We start from the raw sequence: 16,014 nt of genomic DNA, 5'->3' as shown, positions 1-16,014 counted from the left end.
CGGAGAAGGCAATGGCGACCCACTCCAGTACTCTTGCCTGGAAAATGTCCTGGACGGAGGAGCCTGGTAGGCTGCAGGCCATGGGGTCATGCAGAGTCAGACACGACTGAAGTGACTTAGCCGCAGCAGCAGCAGCAGCAGGACAGTATGCTATTGGGAATACAACAACACACACAGATCCAGATCGATGGAATAAAGTTGAGGGTCCAGAAACAAACCCCAGCATCCATGGTCAACTCATCTCTGACACAGACGGGGAGAATATCCAAATGGGAACAGGAAAGCCTCTTCAATCAATGTCCATGGGAAAACCAGACAGCTACATCTGAAGAACGCTATTGGTTTTGATCTCATACCACCTCAATATCGGGGAAAAACCTCACCCTAAAGACTGATGTCATGAGATAGCTAGAAAGAAGCGTAGGTCAAAGGCTCCTTAACATCAGAGTCTCCTTGCCATTTGCTGGGCGGAGGTCGAAATGGGTCTCTTCAAGTAAGGGAAAGAGGTAAACGAAGTACACCACTGGGTTTCCATCCAATGGAACCTCTTCACAACAGAGAAGCTAAGCATTCACAAATGCAAAAGATAGGAAACGGAACACGAGAGACTCCTTGCAAGTGGTGTATCTGAGAAGGGGTTCATATGGAAAGAGACGAAGAATGCACAGCACTCAGATTCCAAGAAACACCACCACCACCCTTGACCCTTCCCCCATGACCAACTCTGACCTAAAGCCTTTCTCTCCCTCTAACCTATCCCTAAAACATAACCCTCATGTAATCATATACATGTGCATCCCTAGCATCCATCCATCCATCCACACACGAGAGAGAAAGAGGAAGACACAGACGGAATTGAGAAAGGAAAAGAGAGGGACACAGCCAGAGAGAGACACGGAACCAAAGAGAGGAAAGGAGTCGATGGTCCAGACTTTTCCTCAATCTGTCTCGAAGGTAGAAGCAATGACAGCGCCCTTCCACCCCAGAAGGGGGAAAAGGACGGAAGGTTTGGAGAGGAAAAGACAAGAACGCAGGGAGCCAGTAGAAGCTCAGCCACCCGCAGAAGCCGAGCTGGGACACTTCAACAGAATCTCAATGGAAACAGAGGACCAGAAAGTTGGCTACTCTTTTCTATAAGAGAGGGAGACCTTCGAGTCTTCCTTTCGGTCCTCCAACTTGGATGCGGGGTCTCAAAACAGTCAGGAGGGGGAGTGCCTTTTCCTGGGTACCACGGCGCATCCAGGCCTCGTTCTGCCCCATTCTGTGCTGTGCCAGCCCTGGATGGAATCTTTCTTTCTGAAGTCTCAGCGCACGAGCTCCACGTGATATCGGCCCCAGGTGGAAAGGCATGGAGCTGCTCGTAGGCCGACAGGCCTAGGAAGCAGATGGGAGAATGACCCCCACTCTGCAGATGGAGAGACTGGGGAAACCCTGAGGGGCATATGGTTGTCAAGGGCCACACCACATATGAGAAGAAGGAGCCTGGTCTGAGAGCAGCATGGTCCTCGGAGCTCAGGCCCTGGCTGAACCCAGGCCTCCCCAGGGCTGTGGGCTGGGCCGTGTGGGTGTCACTGTGCCTGCACATGGCCTAAGGGGGGTGATCGAGCAGTCAGAAACCCAGAGATTCCCTTGGGAAGTTTTGAGGAAGGGACCTCAGCACGAACCCCAGGAGATGATGTCACCTGCCGGCAACAGAACCCAACAGAACCCGCAATCCGGGCATCCAGGCCTCCAGAGCGGAGAGGAGCCCCCAGCCAGATCACTTGCTGCCAAGATGTTCTGCTGTTTGCCCCTGCCCAGAGGCCGGGGCCTCAGGAGAGCTCACAGGCAGTGTGCGTGGGCACCCTGTCGACGTTGGCTCAGGACACCCCCGAGAGGCCTCTGGCCCTTTGCCCGGAGAAACAGAAAGGTAACACGGGCAGCCACAGGCCGGGCCAGGCCAACTCTCCCATGCCACCCGGAAACACCGGGTCCTTTGCCTGTGTGTGGGGATGCGGGTTTCTCGGGCTGTGTCCCCCTCAAGGAAGCCCAGGCGGATGTGGGGTCAGAAGCCTGTGGACAAGTTGTGTCCACACCCCAGGGGAGAGCAGGCTGGGCGGGATGGGGAGAGTGTGGGCAGCGCCGGCCCGCCAGGCTGCCTCACACCCTCAGATGGGTCTCTTTCCTCCCGGGTGGGGATCTGAGCAGACACACGTCTCTGACCCTTCTGGGAAGAGAAGTTCGAGCAGGCAGAAGCAGCGGCTCCACTGGCCAGGCCCAGCTCGGAAAACTCCCAGCATGGCTGGCTGACGGTCACTGTCGTTGCAGAGCTTCCCACGTGATGAGGCCGAGGACGGGGACACCCCATCCAGCTCTCAGAGGGAGGGGTCGGAGCACCACCCGCCCGCCCGTGAGGCCCAGTGCAGGCTCCAGGTCAGCGTGCCCACGGAGGCATCAGCCCCACCGGGGGAGACGCGGAGGTGGGGAAGGCCTGCTGCCGAGACACCGCCCAGGATACAGCCGGCGGCCCAGTCTGAGGCTGCCACGGAGCTCAGCACACCCGGCTCCGACCCAGAGTCCAGAGAACCCCGGCCTCTGAGGCACCAGGAGGACCTGGAGCCCAGCACGCCAGAGCACAGAGGTGAGGACGCTGGGGCTGGTGCACGGGAGTGTGTGGGGAGGGGTGCTGAGCTACACAGGGACGAGTCCCCGAAAGCTGCTGCTGGGCCTGCAGCAAGCGCTGGCCTCACACCCCCCGCCCCCCATCTTGCACACTTCAGTCCCAAAAGACATCTGACGCTGGGTATTCTTTGGGAACCTCTTGGAAGGTTTCTGTCCCGGGGTACGCACATGCCAAGGCTGGCCTGTGGGCAAACCTTGCTTCTCCCCCAACTCTAGCACTGGCCTCCAACTGGAACCAGGCTCCACTTCCCAGACCTGTCCCTAAAGAGGTGGTGGCTCCAGGTGCAGGACCCAGGGATCCACCGAGGGCAGATGGAGAACCGAGACTTGCCCTCGCAGAGACACCAGGCCAGCTGGGTACTGGCCAGCACACCGGGCAGATCGGATCTCCGTGCCTGCAGGACCCCCAGCCCCAGGCACTGATGTCCCACCCCCTCAGCGAGAACCTCCACCTCCACGTGCACCTCTACCTGCTCGGGCTTTGGCAAGAGAACCCGAGGCAGAGGAGGAGTCACCGCCTCGGCAGGGAGAGCCTGCCCTGGCTCCCGCGCAACACCCAGATGCCCACGATCACTCACCCAGCCCTGCAGGGAGAAAGAGCCCCCGCTCTGGACAGAGACCCAGAGCCCTTGCCGGAAACACCACGTCCAGGGGAGCGGTCGGCTCTGCAGCCTCCATCCCTGTCTGCTCACCGTGGATGCCGGCAACTCGGTCTGCCCCCAGGGGACATGGAGTTCCTTTCCCCTGAACTGCTTTGCATTTGGTTTGTTTCCACCTTTCTGGTGATGTTTTATTTTTTGTATGGTTTCCTGTATTTTTGTTGGTTAAGTTGGGATTAGTAAACTTTTTCATCATTGTTGCAATCTGGGATCACTGTTGTGTAACTCTGGTGATACTGTGTTACCATCACCACTTTGTAGTTTCAGACCCGTTCGATCTTTATGCCCCACCCCCCAACAAAGCCTGGATTCAAGGCAAGCACGCCCTGTTCATCCCTCCCCCCGATCCTGAACACAATTTCATCTTTTCTTTCTGCATTCCTTCCTATATTCTTGGTGTCCCCAATCAATGACTCTCAGTGAAATGACTGAAAGAGTGTTTTTCGGACTCTCCACCTACTGTAAGACTCCATTGGAGAGTTCTCATTTTTATGTCATTTGAACTAGCCTTTGATAGCTGAAAGGACGGTGTACGTCCTTTCAAGATACCATGTGCCAAACGAAGCCCTTTTGGCAACTGCCATCATTATCTCCAGGCAGGCATTGCTGTTTGAAGGGTGACATCTCAGCCAGAAGGCAGAGGCTGAGCTCCTCTTGTTGCACCAGCTCCCAAAAGAAGCCAAGAAAGGGAGCTGGAACAACAAACCACCCCCATGCCCAGGAAAGCGTTCTTCATGACAGAAGGCTAGAAAATGACCCAACATCCTTGTGGCCCAGAACCACTCTAGAAAATCACTGTTCCATAAAAAAGAGAAACACATGGGAAGTTCCAAGGAGAGGCAATGCCCATGGCCAGTGTACTTGAGAGACGGCCTGACCGCTCCGGGGAAGACACGCACCGACGGAACCCCTTGGGAAACAGCAGTGATAGTCCTCACCGTCGTAAGGGTTTCCTCTGGGGACAACCTGCCCTGGGCACCACACGAGGGAGCAGACCGGCTTCTCTTCCTCTGCCCCCACACCGTTCACTCATGAAGGCAGCTCAGGTGTTCTCATGCCCTGCCTGCCTGCCTGCCTGGCTCATCCGTGAGCTGTGACCACCTCCAGGGTAGGACTCCACCTTTTCCTCTCTGTGTACCGTGAATCTGCACACAGTGGGCTTTCAGAACCTTAGGAGACTTGAGCCATTCCCGCTCGAGCCAGAACCCTCCCCAGGAAGGAAAACAGCTGTGGAGTCATTTTGGCCCCAGCACTGGTTCCGAAAGCCTGGCGGCTCCTACAGCCTCTACGGTGTGAAGAGGGAGGTCCCTTTTGACAGAGCTTTCCGGCTCTCAGATCTAAGCTGTTGTTTCACTGTCAGCTGTGTCTTCCGTTGCAGCCAGGTGGGCCACGCTGCTCCAAAGGAGCTCACAAGCTGAGTTTCAAGGGAGGACAGGGATGGCTACAACGTGCTGCAAACTGAGTGAGGGTCCCCACAATCCTCAGCAAAGGTCTGTGGTGTGCAAGTGGGGAGTAGAGGGCCCCCAAGTTCCAAAGGAAGGGAGGTAGTCGGGAGCTAAAGCCCTTGGCTGCTGTGGTAGCAGCTGCAGATGGCAGCTCGTCCACAGTGCACTTCGAATGAGGTCATATGAGCGGGACTCTGGAAATGGCTCCGAAATCAAGAGAAAGGGGTCAGGGTATGTGGGAATCCGGCGGGGGTGGGGGGTGGATGAAGGAAGGTGTCCCTCCTCTCTCCAGTGCAATTTGGTTTGGTGAGTCTCAAAGCTACCAGATGGCACTTCCCAAGTCAGGCCCCCGCAGGAATCAGGGTGGGCTGCCTGCCTCGGCCCCTGCCACAGGGACAAGCCACACCAGTGGCCTCCCTGAGCTCCAATGGCCGGATCTGGGGGGTCCTGTCTGGGTGCACACCTCCTTGCTGTGGCCAAGTTCCCCCCTTCTCTGAGCACCAGCTTCATCCTCTCGAATGAGGACATCGATTGCTACCTTGGCACGTTACTCTCTTCATCCTCTGAAGGCTCATTAGGCTTATCCTACAATTACTAGCTGGCCCGAAGAGATATCTCCTGAATCCAGATTAACCTGGAGTCTCCCAGGCTCATCTGGCATGTCTTCCCTGAAGTCTGCCAAAACCCACACCCTTGCATTTCCAGGGACTCCCCTTAGCCAGCTGGGCAGAAAACCCAGCATGCTTCAAACAAGCTGACAGACAAGTGGGAGAGGACTCACGGGCAGACGGCTTCCCTCAGGTCTCGGGTGGAGCTCTGGGACCACAGCAGCAACGGGCCATCCCAGGCCCTGGGCTCAGCAGCGCCCTCATTCTCAGGCCGGCGGCTCTGCCCTGAGGGGAGCAGGAACGTCACCAACTGCCGCAGGCGGACCTCAAGCCCCTCCCACTGCTGGAGCCTGACCTGCCCCGGCCCCACCCCTTCCCCTACCCCAGCAGGACGAGAGCTCGTCTTCCCCTGGTTTCCAACGGGAGGCCCGGACCTGGGCCCCGATTGGGCACTGCCCCAGCCCGGAGCCAATCACAGTGGCCAGGGAGGTGGAACGCACCGATTGGCCAGGGCCAGGTCATGTGACCATACTCCCCAGGAAACTCAAATATTACCAAGGTTCCCTAAGAAACCAATGAACAAAATTATCCAGTAAAGGCAAACCGTACTTTTTAATGAGGCCAATGTCACAGAAAAAAAAAAAAAATGCTCCACAGTAAACTGCTCAAGGAAGCTACTAAATAAACTTTCAGAAAAGTTTAGTAGGTTTTTTTTTTTTAAATAGGGTGACGGAGAGATATACCTTTCCCATCTATGTGAATTTAGGTTTAAACTAGATTTCCCTTGGCTGTTATATAAGACAAAAAAACCCACATCACCCTCTTTCACTCCCCCCCACCCCCAAAAAGTGTTTTAATCTATTGAATTTTTGTGTCCTCAGTTGTGTCTGATTCACGGCAACTCACGAACTCTACACAGCCAGGCTCTTCCGTCCATGGAATTCAGGGCAATTTTTTCTGTCCCAGTAAATGCCCACCCTGGGTGATCCAAAGGCAAGGGCTCAGAGGCTCCTGAGAGACTAACTAACTCCTTTCAGCTGAGCACAGAGCTGGCTCCTCACTGGGATGCCTGTGGCCTGGGGCTCCCAGAGGGGAGAGCAGCACTCGCCCCACCGTGTGGTCACTGCTGGAAGTGCAGGCTGCTCCTCACTCCCCCTTGACAGTGTCCCTGAGGGCAGAACAGTGTGAATCGAATCAAGGTGGAAATGCAAACTCCAATGCAACCAACCTTCCCACAAGGTCTCCAAAACCACTCAGGAACAGGGAATTGGAAACTGCAGGGGATGACATGAATGGAGATGGAGACTTGACACCTTACACCGAGTTCACTTCCAGTTATCCCTAGACAAACTTTCCATGAAAACTTGTCACAAATCTAGAAGAACAATGAGCAGAAACCGGACACGTGCTTTGAGTCTTCACACACAAAACTAAAAGGCAGTCCACAAAAAAAAAACCCAGAGAATACAGTGGACTTTGCAAAATCAAAGATATCTACTGTGGGAAAGACCTCATGACAAAAGCAAAAGACAGGTCATACATCGCGAGACGAATGAGTGGAAACACAAAGCTTATCAAGGATGTGTCTCCAAACAGACAAAGAACGCCAACACAACAAGCCTGTGAAAACTAGGGAAAGGTCTGAAGGGACACCAGACGGAGGAAGACACACACAGAGTATCCCGGATGATGTCCAGCACTGAGGGCCTGAAGAAACAACAGTCTAGTTGCACCCCCTCAGGCCTGTGTGACCGTGGATGAGGCCTCTGTTTCCCGGTGGCTCTGAGACATGGACAGGGAGGAAGGGGAAGAGAAGTCACTTGCATTTCTAATACTCACAGCAAAGTCTTCCAATGAGAAGGGAATTATCACCCCCACTGCCAATGCCATTCACTGAAGTGATACCCACGAGTCCATCTACCCCAGAAGGGAAGGATGGACCTGTTCTCACAAAACGGCGAGAGATGGAAGGAGGAAGATCAAGCCCACACCAATCACTGGAAAGAGAAGCTGTGCTCAGGGCTTGAAAGAATTCCTATTGGGAAAATCATGTCACAGCCCCACATGGCAATCCACAGCTTCCATGCTATTCCTCCCAAAATGCCAATGCATTTTCGCACCGAACAAAGAATTGCAAAGGGGGTACGGAAACAGAAAGGAGCCTACATTGTCAATACAATCCGACGAAAAAGCCCCGATACGGACATCCAAGGTTGTGTGAAAGGAAATTAGACGACCAAACTAGGATCCTCAGGAGAGTATCGGAGAAGGCAATGGCGACCCACTCCAGTACTCTTGCCTGGAAAATGTCCTGGACGGAGGAGCCTGGTAGGCTGCAGGCCATGGGGTCATGCAGAGTCAGACACGACTGAAGTGACTTAGCCGCAGCAGCAGCAGCAGCAGGACAGTATGCTATTGGGAATACAACAACACACACAGATCCAGATCGATGGAATAAAGTTGAGGGTCCAGAAACAAACCCCAGCATCCATGGTCAACTCATCTCTGACACAGACGGGGAGAATATCCAAATGGGAACAGGAAAGCCTCTTCAATCAATGTCCATGGGAAAACCAGACAGCTACATCTGAAGAACGCTATTGGTTTTGATCTCATACCACCTCAATATCGGGGAAAAACCTCACCCTAAAGACTGATGTCATGAGATAGCTAGAAAGAAGCGTAGGTCAAAGGCTCCTTAACATCAGAGTCTCCTTGCCATTTGCTGGGCGGAGGTCGAAATGGGTCTCTTCAAGTAAGGGAAAGAGGTAAACGAAGTACACCACTGGGTTTCCATCCAATGGAACCTCTTCACAACAGAGAAGCTAAGCATTCACAAATGCAAAAGATAGGAAACGGAACACGAGAGACTCCTTGCAAGTGGTGTATCTGAGAAGGGGTTCATATGGAAAGAGACGAAGAATGCACAGCACTCAGATTCCAAGAAACACCACCACCACCCTTGACCCTTCCCCCATGACCAACTCTGACCTAAAGCCTTTCTCTCCCTCTAACCTATCCCTAAAACATAACCCTCATCTAATCATATACATGTGCATCCCTAGCATCCATCCATCCATCCACACACGAGAGAGAAAGAGGAAGACACAGACGGAATTGAGAAAGGAAAAGAGAGGGACACAGCCAGAGAGAGACACGGAACGAAAGAGAGGAAAGGAGTCGATGGTCCAGACTTTTCCTCAATCTGTCTCGAAGGTAGAAGCAATGACAGCGCCCTTCCACCCCAGAAGGGGGAAAAGGACGGAAGGTTTGGAGAGGAAAAGACAAGAACGCAGGGAGCCAGTAGAAGCTCAGCCACCCGCAGAAGCCGAGCTGGGACACTTCAACAGAATCTCAATGGAAACAGAGGACCAGAAAGTTGGCTACTCTTTTCTATAAGAGAGGGAGACCTTCGAGTCTTCCTTTCGGTCCTCCAACTTGGATGCGGGGTCTCAAAACAGTCAGGAGGGGGAGTGCCTTTTCCTGGGTACCACGGCGCATCCAGGCCTCGTTCTGCCCCATTCTGTGCTGTGCCAGCCCTGGATGGAATCTTTCTTTCTGAAGTCTCAGCGCACGAGCTCCACGTGATATCGGCCCCAGGTGGAAAGGCATGGAGCTGCTCGTAGGCCGACAGGCCTAGGAAGCAGATGGGAGAATGACCCCCACTCTGCAGATGGAGAGACTGGGGAAACCCTGAGGGGCATATGGTTGTCAAGGGCCACACCACTTATGAGAAGAAGGAGCCTGGTCTGAGAGCAGCATGGTCCTCGGAGCTCAGGCCCTGGCTGAACCCAGGCCTCCCCAGGGCTGTGGGCTGGGCCGTGTGGGTGTCACTGTGCCTGCACATGGCCTAAGGGGGGTGATCGAGCAGTCAGAAACCCAGAGATTCCCTTGGGAAGTTTTGGGGAAGGGACCTCAGCACGAACCCCAGGAGATGATGTCACCTGCCGGCAACAGAACCCAACAGAACCCGCAATCCGGGTATCCAGGCCTCCAGAGCGGAGAGGAGCCCCCAGCCAGATCACTTGCTGCCAAGATGTTCTGCTGTTTGCCCCTGCCCAGAGGCCGGGGCCTCAGGAGAGCTCACAGGCAGTGTGCGTGGGCACCCTGTCGACGTTGGCTCAGGACACCCCCGAGAGGCCTCTGGCCCTTTGCCCGGAGAAACAGAAAGGTAACACGGGGAGCCCCAGGCCGGGCCAGGCCACCTCTCCCATGCCACCCGGAAACACCGGGTCCTTTGCCTGTGTGTGGGGATGCGGGTTTCTCGGGCTGTGTCCCCCTCAAGGAAGCCCAGGCGGATGTGGGGTCAGAAGCCTGTGGACAAGTTGTGTCCACACCCCAGGGGAGAGCAGGCTGGGCGGGATGGGGAGAGTGTGGGCAGCGCCGGCCCGCCAGGCTGACCTCACACCCTCAGATGGGTCTCTTTCCTCCCGGGTGGGGATCTGAGCAGACACACGTCTCTGACCCTTCTGGGAAGAGAAGTTTGAGCAGGCAGAAGCAGCGGCTCCACTGGCCAGGCCCAGCTCGGAAAACTCCCAGCATGGCTGGCTGACGGTCACTGTCGTTGCAGAGCTTCCCACGTGACGAGGCCGAGGACGGGGACACCCCATCCAGCTCCCAGAGGGAGGGGTCGGAGCACCACCCGCCCGCCCGTGAGGCCCAGTGCAGGCTCCAGGTCAGCGTGCCCACGGAGGCATCAGCCCCACCGGGGGAGACGCGGAGGTGGGGAAGGCCTGCTGCCGAGACACCGCCCAGGATACAGCCGGCGGCCCAGTCTGAGGCTGCCACGGAGCTCAGCACACCCGGCTCCGACCCAGAGTCCAGAGAACCCCGGCCTCTGAGGCACCAGGAGGACCTGGAGCCCAGCACGCCAGAGCACAGAGGTGAGGACGCTGGGGCTGGTGCACGGGAGTGTGTGGGGAGGGGTGCTGAGCTACACAGGGACGAGTCCCCGAAAGCTGCTGCTGGGCCTGCAGCAAGCGCTGGCCTCACACCCCCCGCCCCCCATCTTGCACACTTCAGTCCAAAAAGACATCTGACGCTGGGTATTCTTTGGGAACCTCTTGGAAGGTTTCTGTCCCGGGGTACGCACATGCCAAGGCTGGCCTGTGGGCAAACTTTGCTTCTCCCCCAACTCTAGCACTGGCCTCCAACTGGAACCAGGCTCCACTTCCCAGACCTGTCCCTAAAGAGGTGGTGGCTCCAGGTGCAGGACCCAGGGATCCACCGAGGGCAGATGGAGAACCGAGACTTGCCCTCGCAGAGACACCAGGCCAGCAGGGTACTGGCCAGCACACCGGGCAGATCGGATCTCCGTGCCTGCAGGACCCCCAGCCCCAGGCACTGATGTCCCACCCCCTCAGCGAGAACCTCCACCTCCACGTGCACCTCTACCTGCTCGGGCTTTGGCAAGAGAACCCGAGGCAGAGGAGGAGTCACCGCCTCGGCAGGGAGAGCCTGCCCTGGCTCCCGCGCAACACCCAGATGCCCACGATCACTCACCCAGCCCTGCAGGGAGAAAGAGCCCCCGCTCTGGACAGAGACCCAGAGCCCTTGCCGGAAACACCACGTCCAGGGGAGCGGTCGGCTCTGCAGCCTCCATCCCTGTCTGCTCACCGTGGATGCCGGCAACTCGGTCTGCCCCCAGGGGACATGGAGTTCCTTTCCCCTGAACTGCTTTGCATTTGGTTTGTTTCCACCTTTCTGGTGATGTTTTATTTTTTGTATGGTTTCCTGTATTTTTGTTGGTTAAGTTGGGATTAGTAAACTTTTTCATCATTGTTGCAATCTGGGATCACTGTTGTGTAACTCTGGTGATACTGTGTTACCATCACCACTTTGTAGTTTCAGACCCGTTCGATCTTTATGCCCCACCCCCCAACAAAGCCTGGATTCAAGGCAAGCACGCCCTGTTCATCCCTCCCCCCGATCCTGAACACAATTTCATCTTTTCTTTCTGCATTCCTTCCTATATTCTTGGTGTCCCCAATCAATGACTCTCAGTGAAATGACTGAAGGAGTGTTTTTCGGACTCTCCACCTACTGTAAGACTCCATTGGAGAGTTCTCATTTTTATGTCATTTGAACTAGCCTTTGATAGCTGAAAGGACGGTGTACGTCCTTTCAAGATACCATGTGCCAAACGAAGCCCTTTTGGCAACTGCCATCATTATCTCCAGGCAGGCATTGCTGTTTGAAGGGTGACATCTCAGCCAGAAGGCAGAGGCTGAGCTCCTCTTGTTGCACCAGCTCCCAAAAGAAGCCAAGAAAGGGAGCTGGAACAACAAACCACCCCCATGCCCAGGAAAGCGTTCTTCATGACAGAAGGCTAGAAAATGACCCAACATCCTTGTGGCCCAGAACCACTCTAGAAAATCACTGTTCCATAAAAAAGAGAAACACATGGGAAGTTCCAAGGAGAGGCAATGCCCATGGCCAGTGTACTTGAGAGACGGCCTGACCGCTCCGGGGAAGACACGCACCGACGGAACCCCTTGGGAAACAGCAGTGATAGTCCTCACCGTCGTAAGGGTTTCCTCTGGGGACAACCTGCCCTGGGCACCACACGAGGGAGCAGACCGGCTTCTCTTCCTCTGCCCCCACACCATTCACTCATGAAGGCAGCTCAGGTGTTCTCATGCCCTGCCTGCCTGCCTGCCTGGCTCATCCGTGAGCTGTGACCACCTCCAGGGTAGGACTCCACCTTTTCCTCTCTGTGTACCGTGAATCTGCACACAGTGGGCTTTCAGAACCTTAGGAGACTTGAGCCATTCCCGCTCGAGCCAGAACCCTCCCCAGGAAGGAAAACAGCTGTGGAGTCATTTTGGCCCCAGCACTGGTTCCGAAAGCCTGGCGGCTCCTACAACCTCTACGGTGTGAAGAGGGAGGTCCCTTTTGACAGAGCTTTCCGGCTCTCAGATCTAAGCTGTTGTTTCACTGTCAGCTGTGTCTTCCGTTGCAGCCAGGTGGGCCACGCTGCTCCAAAGGAGCTCACAAGCTGAGTTTCAAGGGAGGACAGGGATGGCTACAACGTGCTGCAAACTGAGTGAGGGTCCCCACAATCCTCAGCAAAGGTCTGTGGTGTGCAAGTGGGGAGTAGAGGGCCCCCAAGTTCCAAAGGAAGGGAGGTAGTCGGGAGCTAAAGCCCTTGGCTGCTGTGGTAGCAGCTGCAGATGGCAGCTCGTCCACAGTGCACTTCGAATGAGGTCATATGAGCGGGACTCTGGAAATGGCTCCGAAATCAAGAGAAAGGGGTCAGGGTATGTGGGAATCCGGCGGGGGTGGGGGGTGGATGAAGGAAGGTGTCCCTCCTCTCTCCAGTGCAATTTGGTTTGGTGAGTCTCAAAGCTACCAGATGGCACTTCCCAAGTCAGGCCCCCGCAGGAATCAGGGTGGGCTGCCTGCCTCGGCCCCTGCCACAGGGACAAGCCACACCAGTGGCCTCCCTGAGCTCCAATGGCCGGATCTGGGGGGTCCTGTCTGGGTGCACACCTCCTTGCTGTGGCCAAGTTCCCCCCTTCTCTGAGCACCAGCTTCATCCTCTCGAATGAGGACATCGATTGCTACCTTGGCACGTTACTCTCTTCATCCTCTGAAGGCTCATTAGGCTTATCCTACAATTACTAGCTGGCCCGAAGAGATATCTCCTGAATCCAGATTAACCTGGAGTCTCCCAGGCTCATCTGGCATGTCTTCCCTGAAGTCTGCCAAAACCCACACCCTTGCATTTCCAGGGACTCCCCTTAGCCAGCTGGGCAGAAAACCCAGCATGCTTCAAACAAGCTGACAGAAAAGTGGGAGAGGACTCACGGGCAGACGGCTTCCCTCAGGTCTCGGGTGGAGCTCTGGGACCACAGCAGCAACGGGCCATCCCAGGCCCTGGGCTCAGCAGCGCCCTCATTCTCAGGCCGGCGGCTCTGCCCTGAGGGGAGCAGGAACGTCACCAACTGCCTCAGGCGGACCTCAAGCCCCTCCCACTGCTGGAGCCTGACCTGCCCCGGCCCCACCCCTTCCCCTACCCCAGCAGGACGAGAGCTCGTCTTCCCCTGGTTTCCAACGGGAGGCCCGGCCCTGGGCCCCGATTGGGCACTGCCCCAGCCCGGAGCCAATCACAGTGGCCAGGGAGGTGGAACGCACCGATTGGCCAGGGCCAGGTCATGTGACCATACTTCCCAGGAAACTCAAATATTACCAAGGTTCCCTAAGAAACCAATGAACAAAATTATCCAGTAAAGGCAAACCGTACTTTTTAATGAGGCCAATGTCACAGAAAAAAAAAAAAAATGCTCCACAGTAAACTGCTCAAGGAAGCTACTAAATAAACTTTCAGAAAAGTTTAGTAGGTTTTTTTTTTTTTAAATAGGGTGACGGAGAGATATACCTTTCCCATCTATGTGAATTTAGGTTTAAACTAGATTTCCCTTGGCTGTTATATAAGACAAAAAAACCCACATCACCCTCTTTCACTCCCCCCCACCCCCAAAAAGTGTTTTAATCTATTGAATTTTTGTGTCCTCAGTTGTGTCTGATTCACGGCAACTCACGAACTCTACACAGCCAGGCTCTTCCGTCCATGGAATTCAGGGCAATTTTTTCTGTCCCAGTAAATGCCCACCCTGGGTGATCCAAAGGCAAGGGCTCAGAGGCTCCTGAGAGACTAACTAACTCCTTTCAGCTGAGCACAGAGCTGGCTCCTCACTGGGATGCCTGTGGCCTGGGGCTCCCAGAGGGGAGAGCAGCACTCGCCCCACCGTGTGGTCACTGCTGGAAGTGCAGGCTGCTCCTCACTCCCCCTTGACAGTGTCCCTGAGGGCAGAACAGTGTGAATCGAATCAAGGTGGAAATGCAAACTCCAATGCAACCAACCTTCCCACAAGGTCTCCAAAACCACTCAGGAACAGGGAATTGGAAACTGCAGGGGATGACATGAATGGAGATGGAGACTTGACACCTTACACCGAGTTCACTTCCAGTTATCCCTAGACAAACTTTCCATGAAAACTTGTCACAAATCTAGAAGAACAATGAGCAGAAACCGGACACGTGCTTTGAGTCTTCACACACAAAACTAAAAGGCAGTCCACAAAAAAAAACCCAGAGAATACAGTGGACTTTGCAAAATCAAAGATATCTACTGTGGGAAAGACCTCATGACAAAAGCAAAAGACAGGTCATACATCGCGAGACGAATGAGTGGAAACACAAAGCTTATCAAGGATGTGTCTCCAAACAGACAAAGAACGCCAACACAACAAGCCTGTGAAAACTAGGGAAAGGTCTGAAGGGACACCAGACGGAGGAAGACACACACAGAGTATCCCGGATGATGTCCAGCACTGAGGGCCTGAAGAAACAACAGTCTAGTTGCACCCCCTCAGGCCTGTGTGACCGTGGATGAGGCCTCTGTTTCCCGGTGGCTCTGAGACATGGACAGGGAGGAAGGGGAAGAGAAGTCACTTGCATTTCTAATACTCACAGCAAAGTCTTCCAATGAGAAGGGAATTATCACCCCCACTGCCAATGCCATTCACTGAAGTGATACCCACGAGTCCATCTACCCCAGAAGGGAAGGATGGACCTGTTCTCACAAAACGGCGAGAGATGGAAGGAGGAAGATCAAGCCCACACCAATCACTGGAAAGAGAAGCTGTGCTCAGGGCTTGAAAGAATTCCTATTGGGAAAATCATGTCACAGCCCCACATGGCAATCCACAGCTTCCATGCTATTCCTCCCAAAATGCCAATGCATTTTCGCACCGAACAAAGAATTGCAAAGGGGGTACGGAAACAGAAAGGAGCCTACATTGTCAATACAATCCGACGAAAAAGCCCCGATACGGACATCCAAGGTTGTGTGAAAGGAAATTAGACGACCAAACTAGGATCCTCAGGAGAGTATCGGAGAAGGCAATGGCGACCCACTCCAGTACTCTTGCCTGGAAAATGTCCTGGACGGAGGAGCCTGGTAGGCTGCAGGCCATGGGGTCATGCAGAGTCAGACACGACTGAAGTGACTTAGCCGCAGCAGCAGCAGCAGCAGGACAGTATGCTATTGGGAATACAACAACACACACAGATCCAGATCGATGGAATAAAGTTGAGGGTCCAGAAACAAACCCCAGCATCCATGGTCAACTCATCTCTGACACAGACGGGGAGAATATCCAAATGGGAACAGGAAAGCCTCCTCAATCAATGTCCATGGGAAAACCAGACAGCTACATCTGAAGAACGCTATTGGTTTTGATCTCATACCACCTCAATATCGGGGAAAAACCTCACCCTAAAGACTGATGTCATGAGATAGCTAGAAAGAAGCGTCGGTCAAAGGCTCCTTAACATCAGAGTCTCCTTGCCATTTGCTGGGTGGAGGTCGAAATGGGTCTCTTCAAGTAAGGGAAAGAGGTAAACGAAGTACACCACTGGGTTTCCATCCAATGGAACCTCTTCACAACAGAGAAGCTAAGCATTCACAAATGCAAAAGATAGGAAACGGAACACGAGAGACTCCTTGCAAGTGGTGTATCTGAGAAGGGGTTCATATGGAAAGAGACGAAGAATGCACAGCACTCAGATTCCAAGAACCACCACCACCACCCTTGACCCTTCCCCCATGACCAACTCTGACCTAAAGCCTTTCTC

The 16,014-nt window shown here is 54.5% G+C and overlaps 2 protein-coding genes and 1 long non-coding RNA gene across 3 annotated transcripts in view; 2 read left to right on the top strand and 1 right to left on the bottom strand.

The window, feature by feature from the left end:
• The window catches only part of LOC145527776 (uncharacterized), a 681,763-nt gene that overhangs the window by 133,991 nt on the left and 531,758 nt on the right, over nucleotides 1–16,014 (bottom strand). Inside the window, exons 70-71 of the long non-coding RNA XR_014069857.1 lie at nucleotides 13,183–13,294; nucleotides 5,547–5,658 (exon numbers count right to left, since the gene is read on the bottom strand). This is a non-coding gene — a long non-coding RNA (uncharacterized LOC145527776). The remainder of the gene's footprint in view (nucleotides 1–5,546; nucleotides 5,659–13,182; nucleotides 13,295–16,014) is intronic.
• LOC145527693 (uncharacterized) overlaps nucleotides 1–16,014 on the top strand; it is a 147,333-nt gene that overhangs the window by 128,537 nt on the left and 2,782 nt on the right. The window lies entirely within an intron of this gene.
• On the top strand, nucleotides 6,087–11,772 carry LOC145527706 (uncharacterized). The gene is made up of 3 exons (XM_081545766.1): nucleotides 6,087–9,544; nucleotides 9,944–10,256; nucleotides 10,514–11,772. Exons 1-3 carry the CDS (start codon nucleotides 9,134–9,136, stop codon nucleotides 11,134–11,136), a joined length of 1,347 nt encoding a protein of 448 aa, XP_081401892.1. The 5' UTR covers nucleotides 6,087–9,133; the 3' UTR covers nucleotides 11,137–11,772.

The sequence above is a fragment of the Giraffa tippelskirchi genome, chromosome 11 (assembly GCF_054371585.1).
Source record: "Giraffa tippelskirchi isolate mGirTip1 chromosome 11, T2T-mGirTip1v1.2.pri, whole genome shotgun sequence".
NCBI lineage: Eukaryota > Metazoa > Chordata > Mammalia > Artiodactyla > Giraffidae > Giraffa > Giraffa tippelskirchi.
This window is presented reverse-complemented; position numbering and strand designations above follow the sequence as displayed.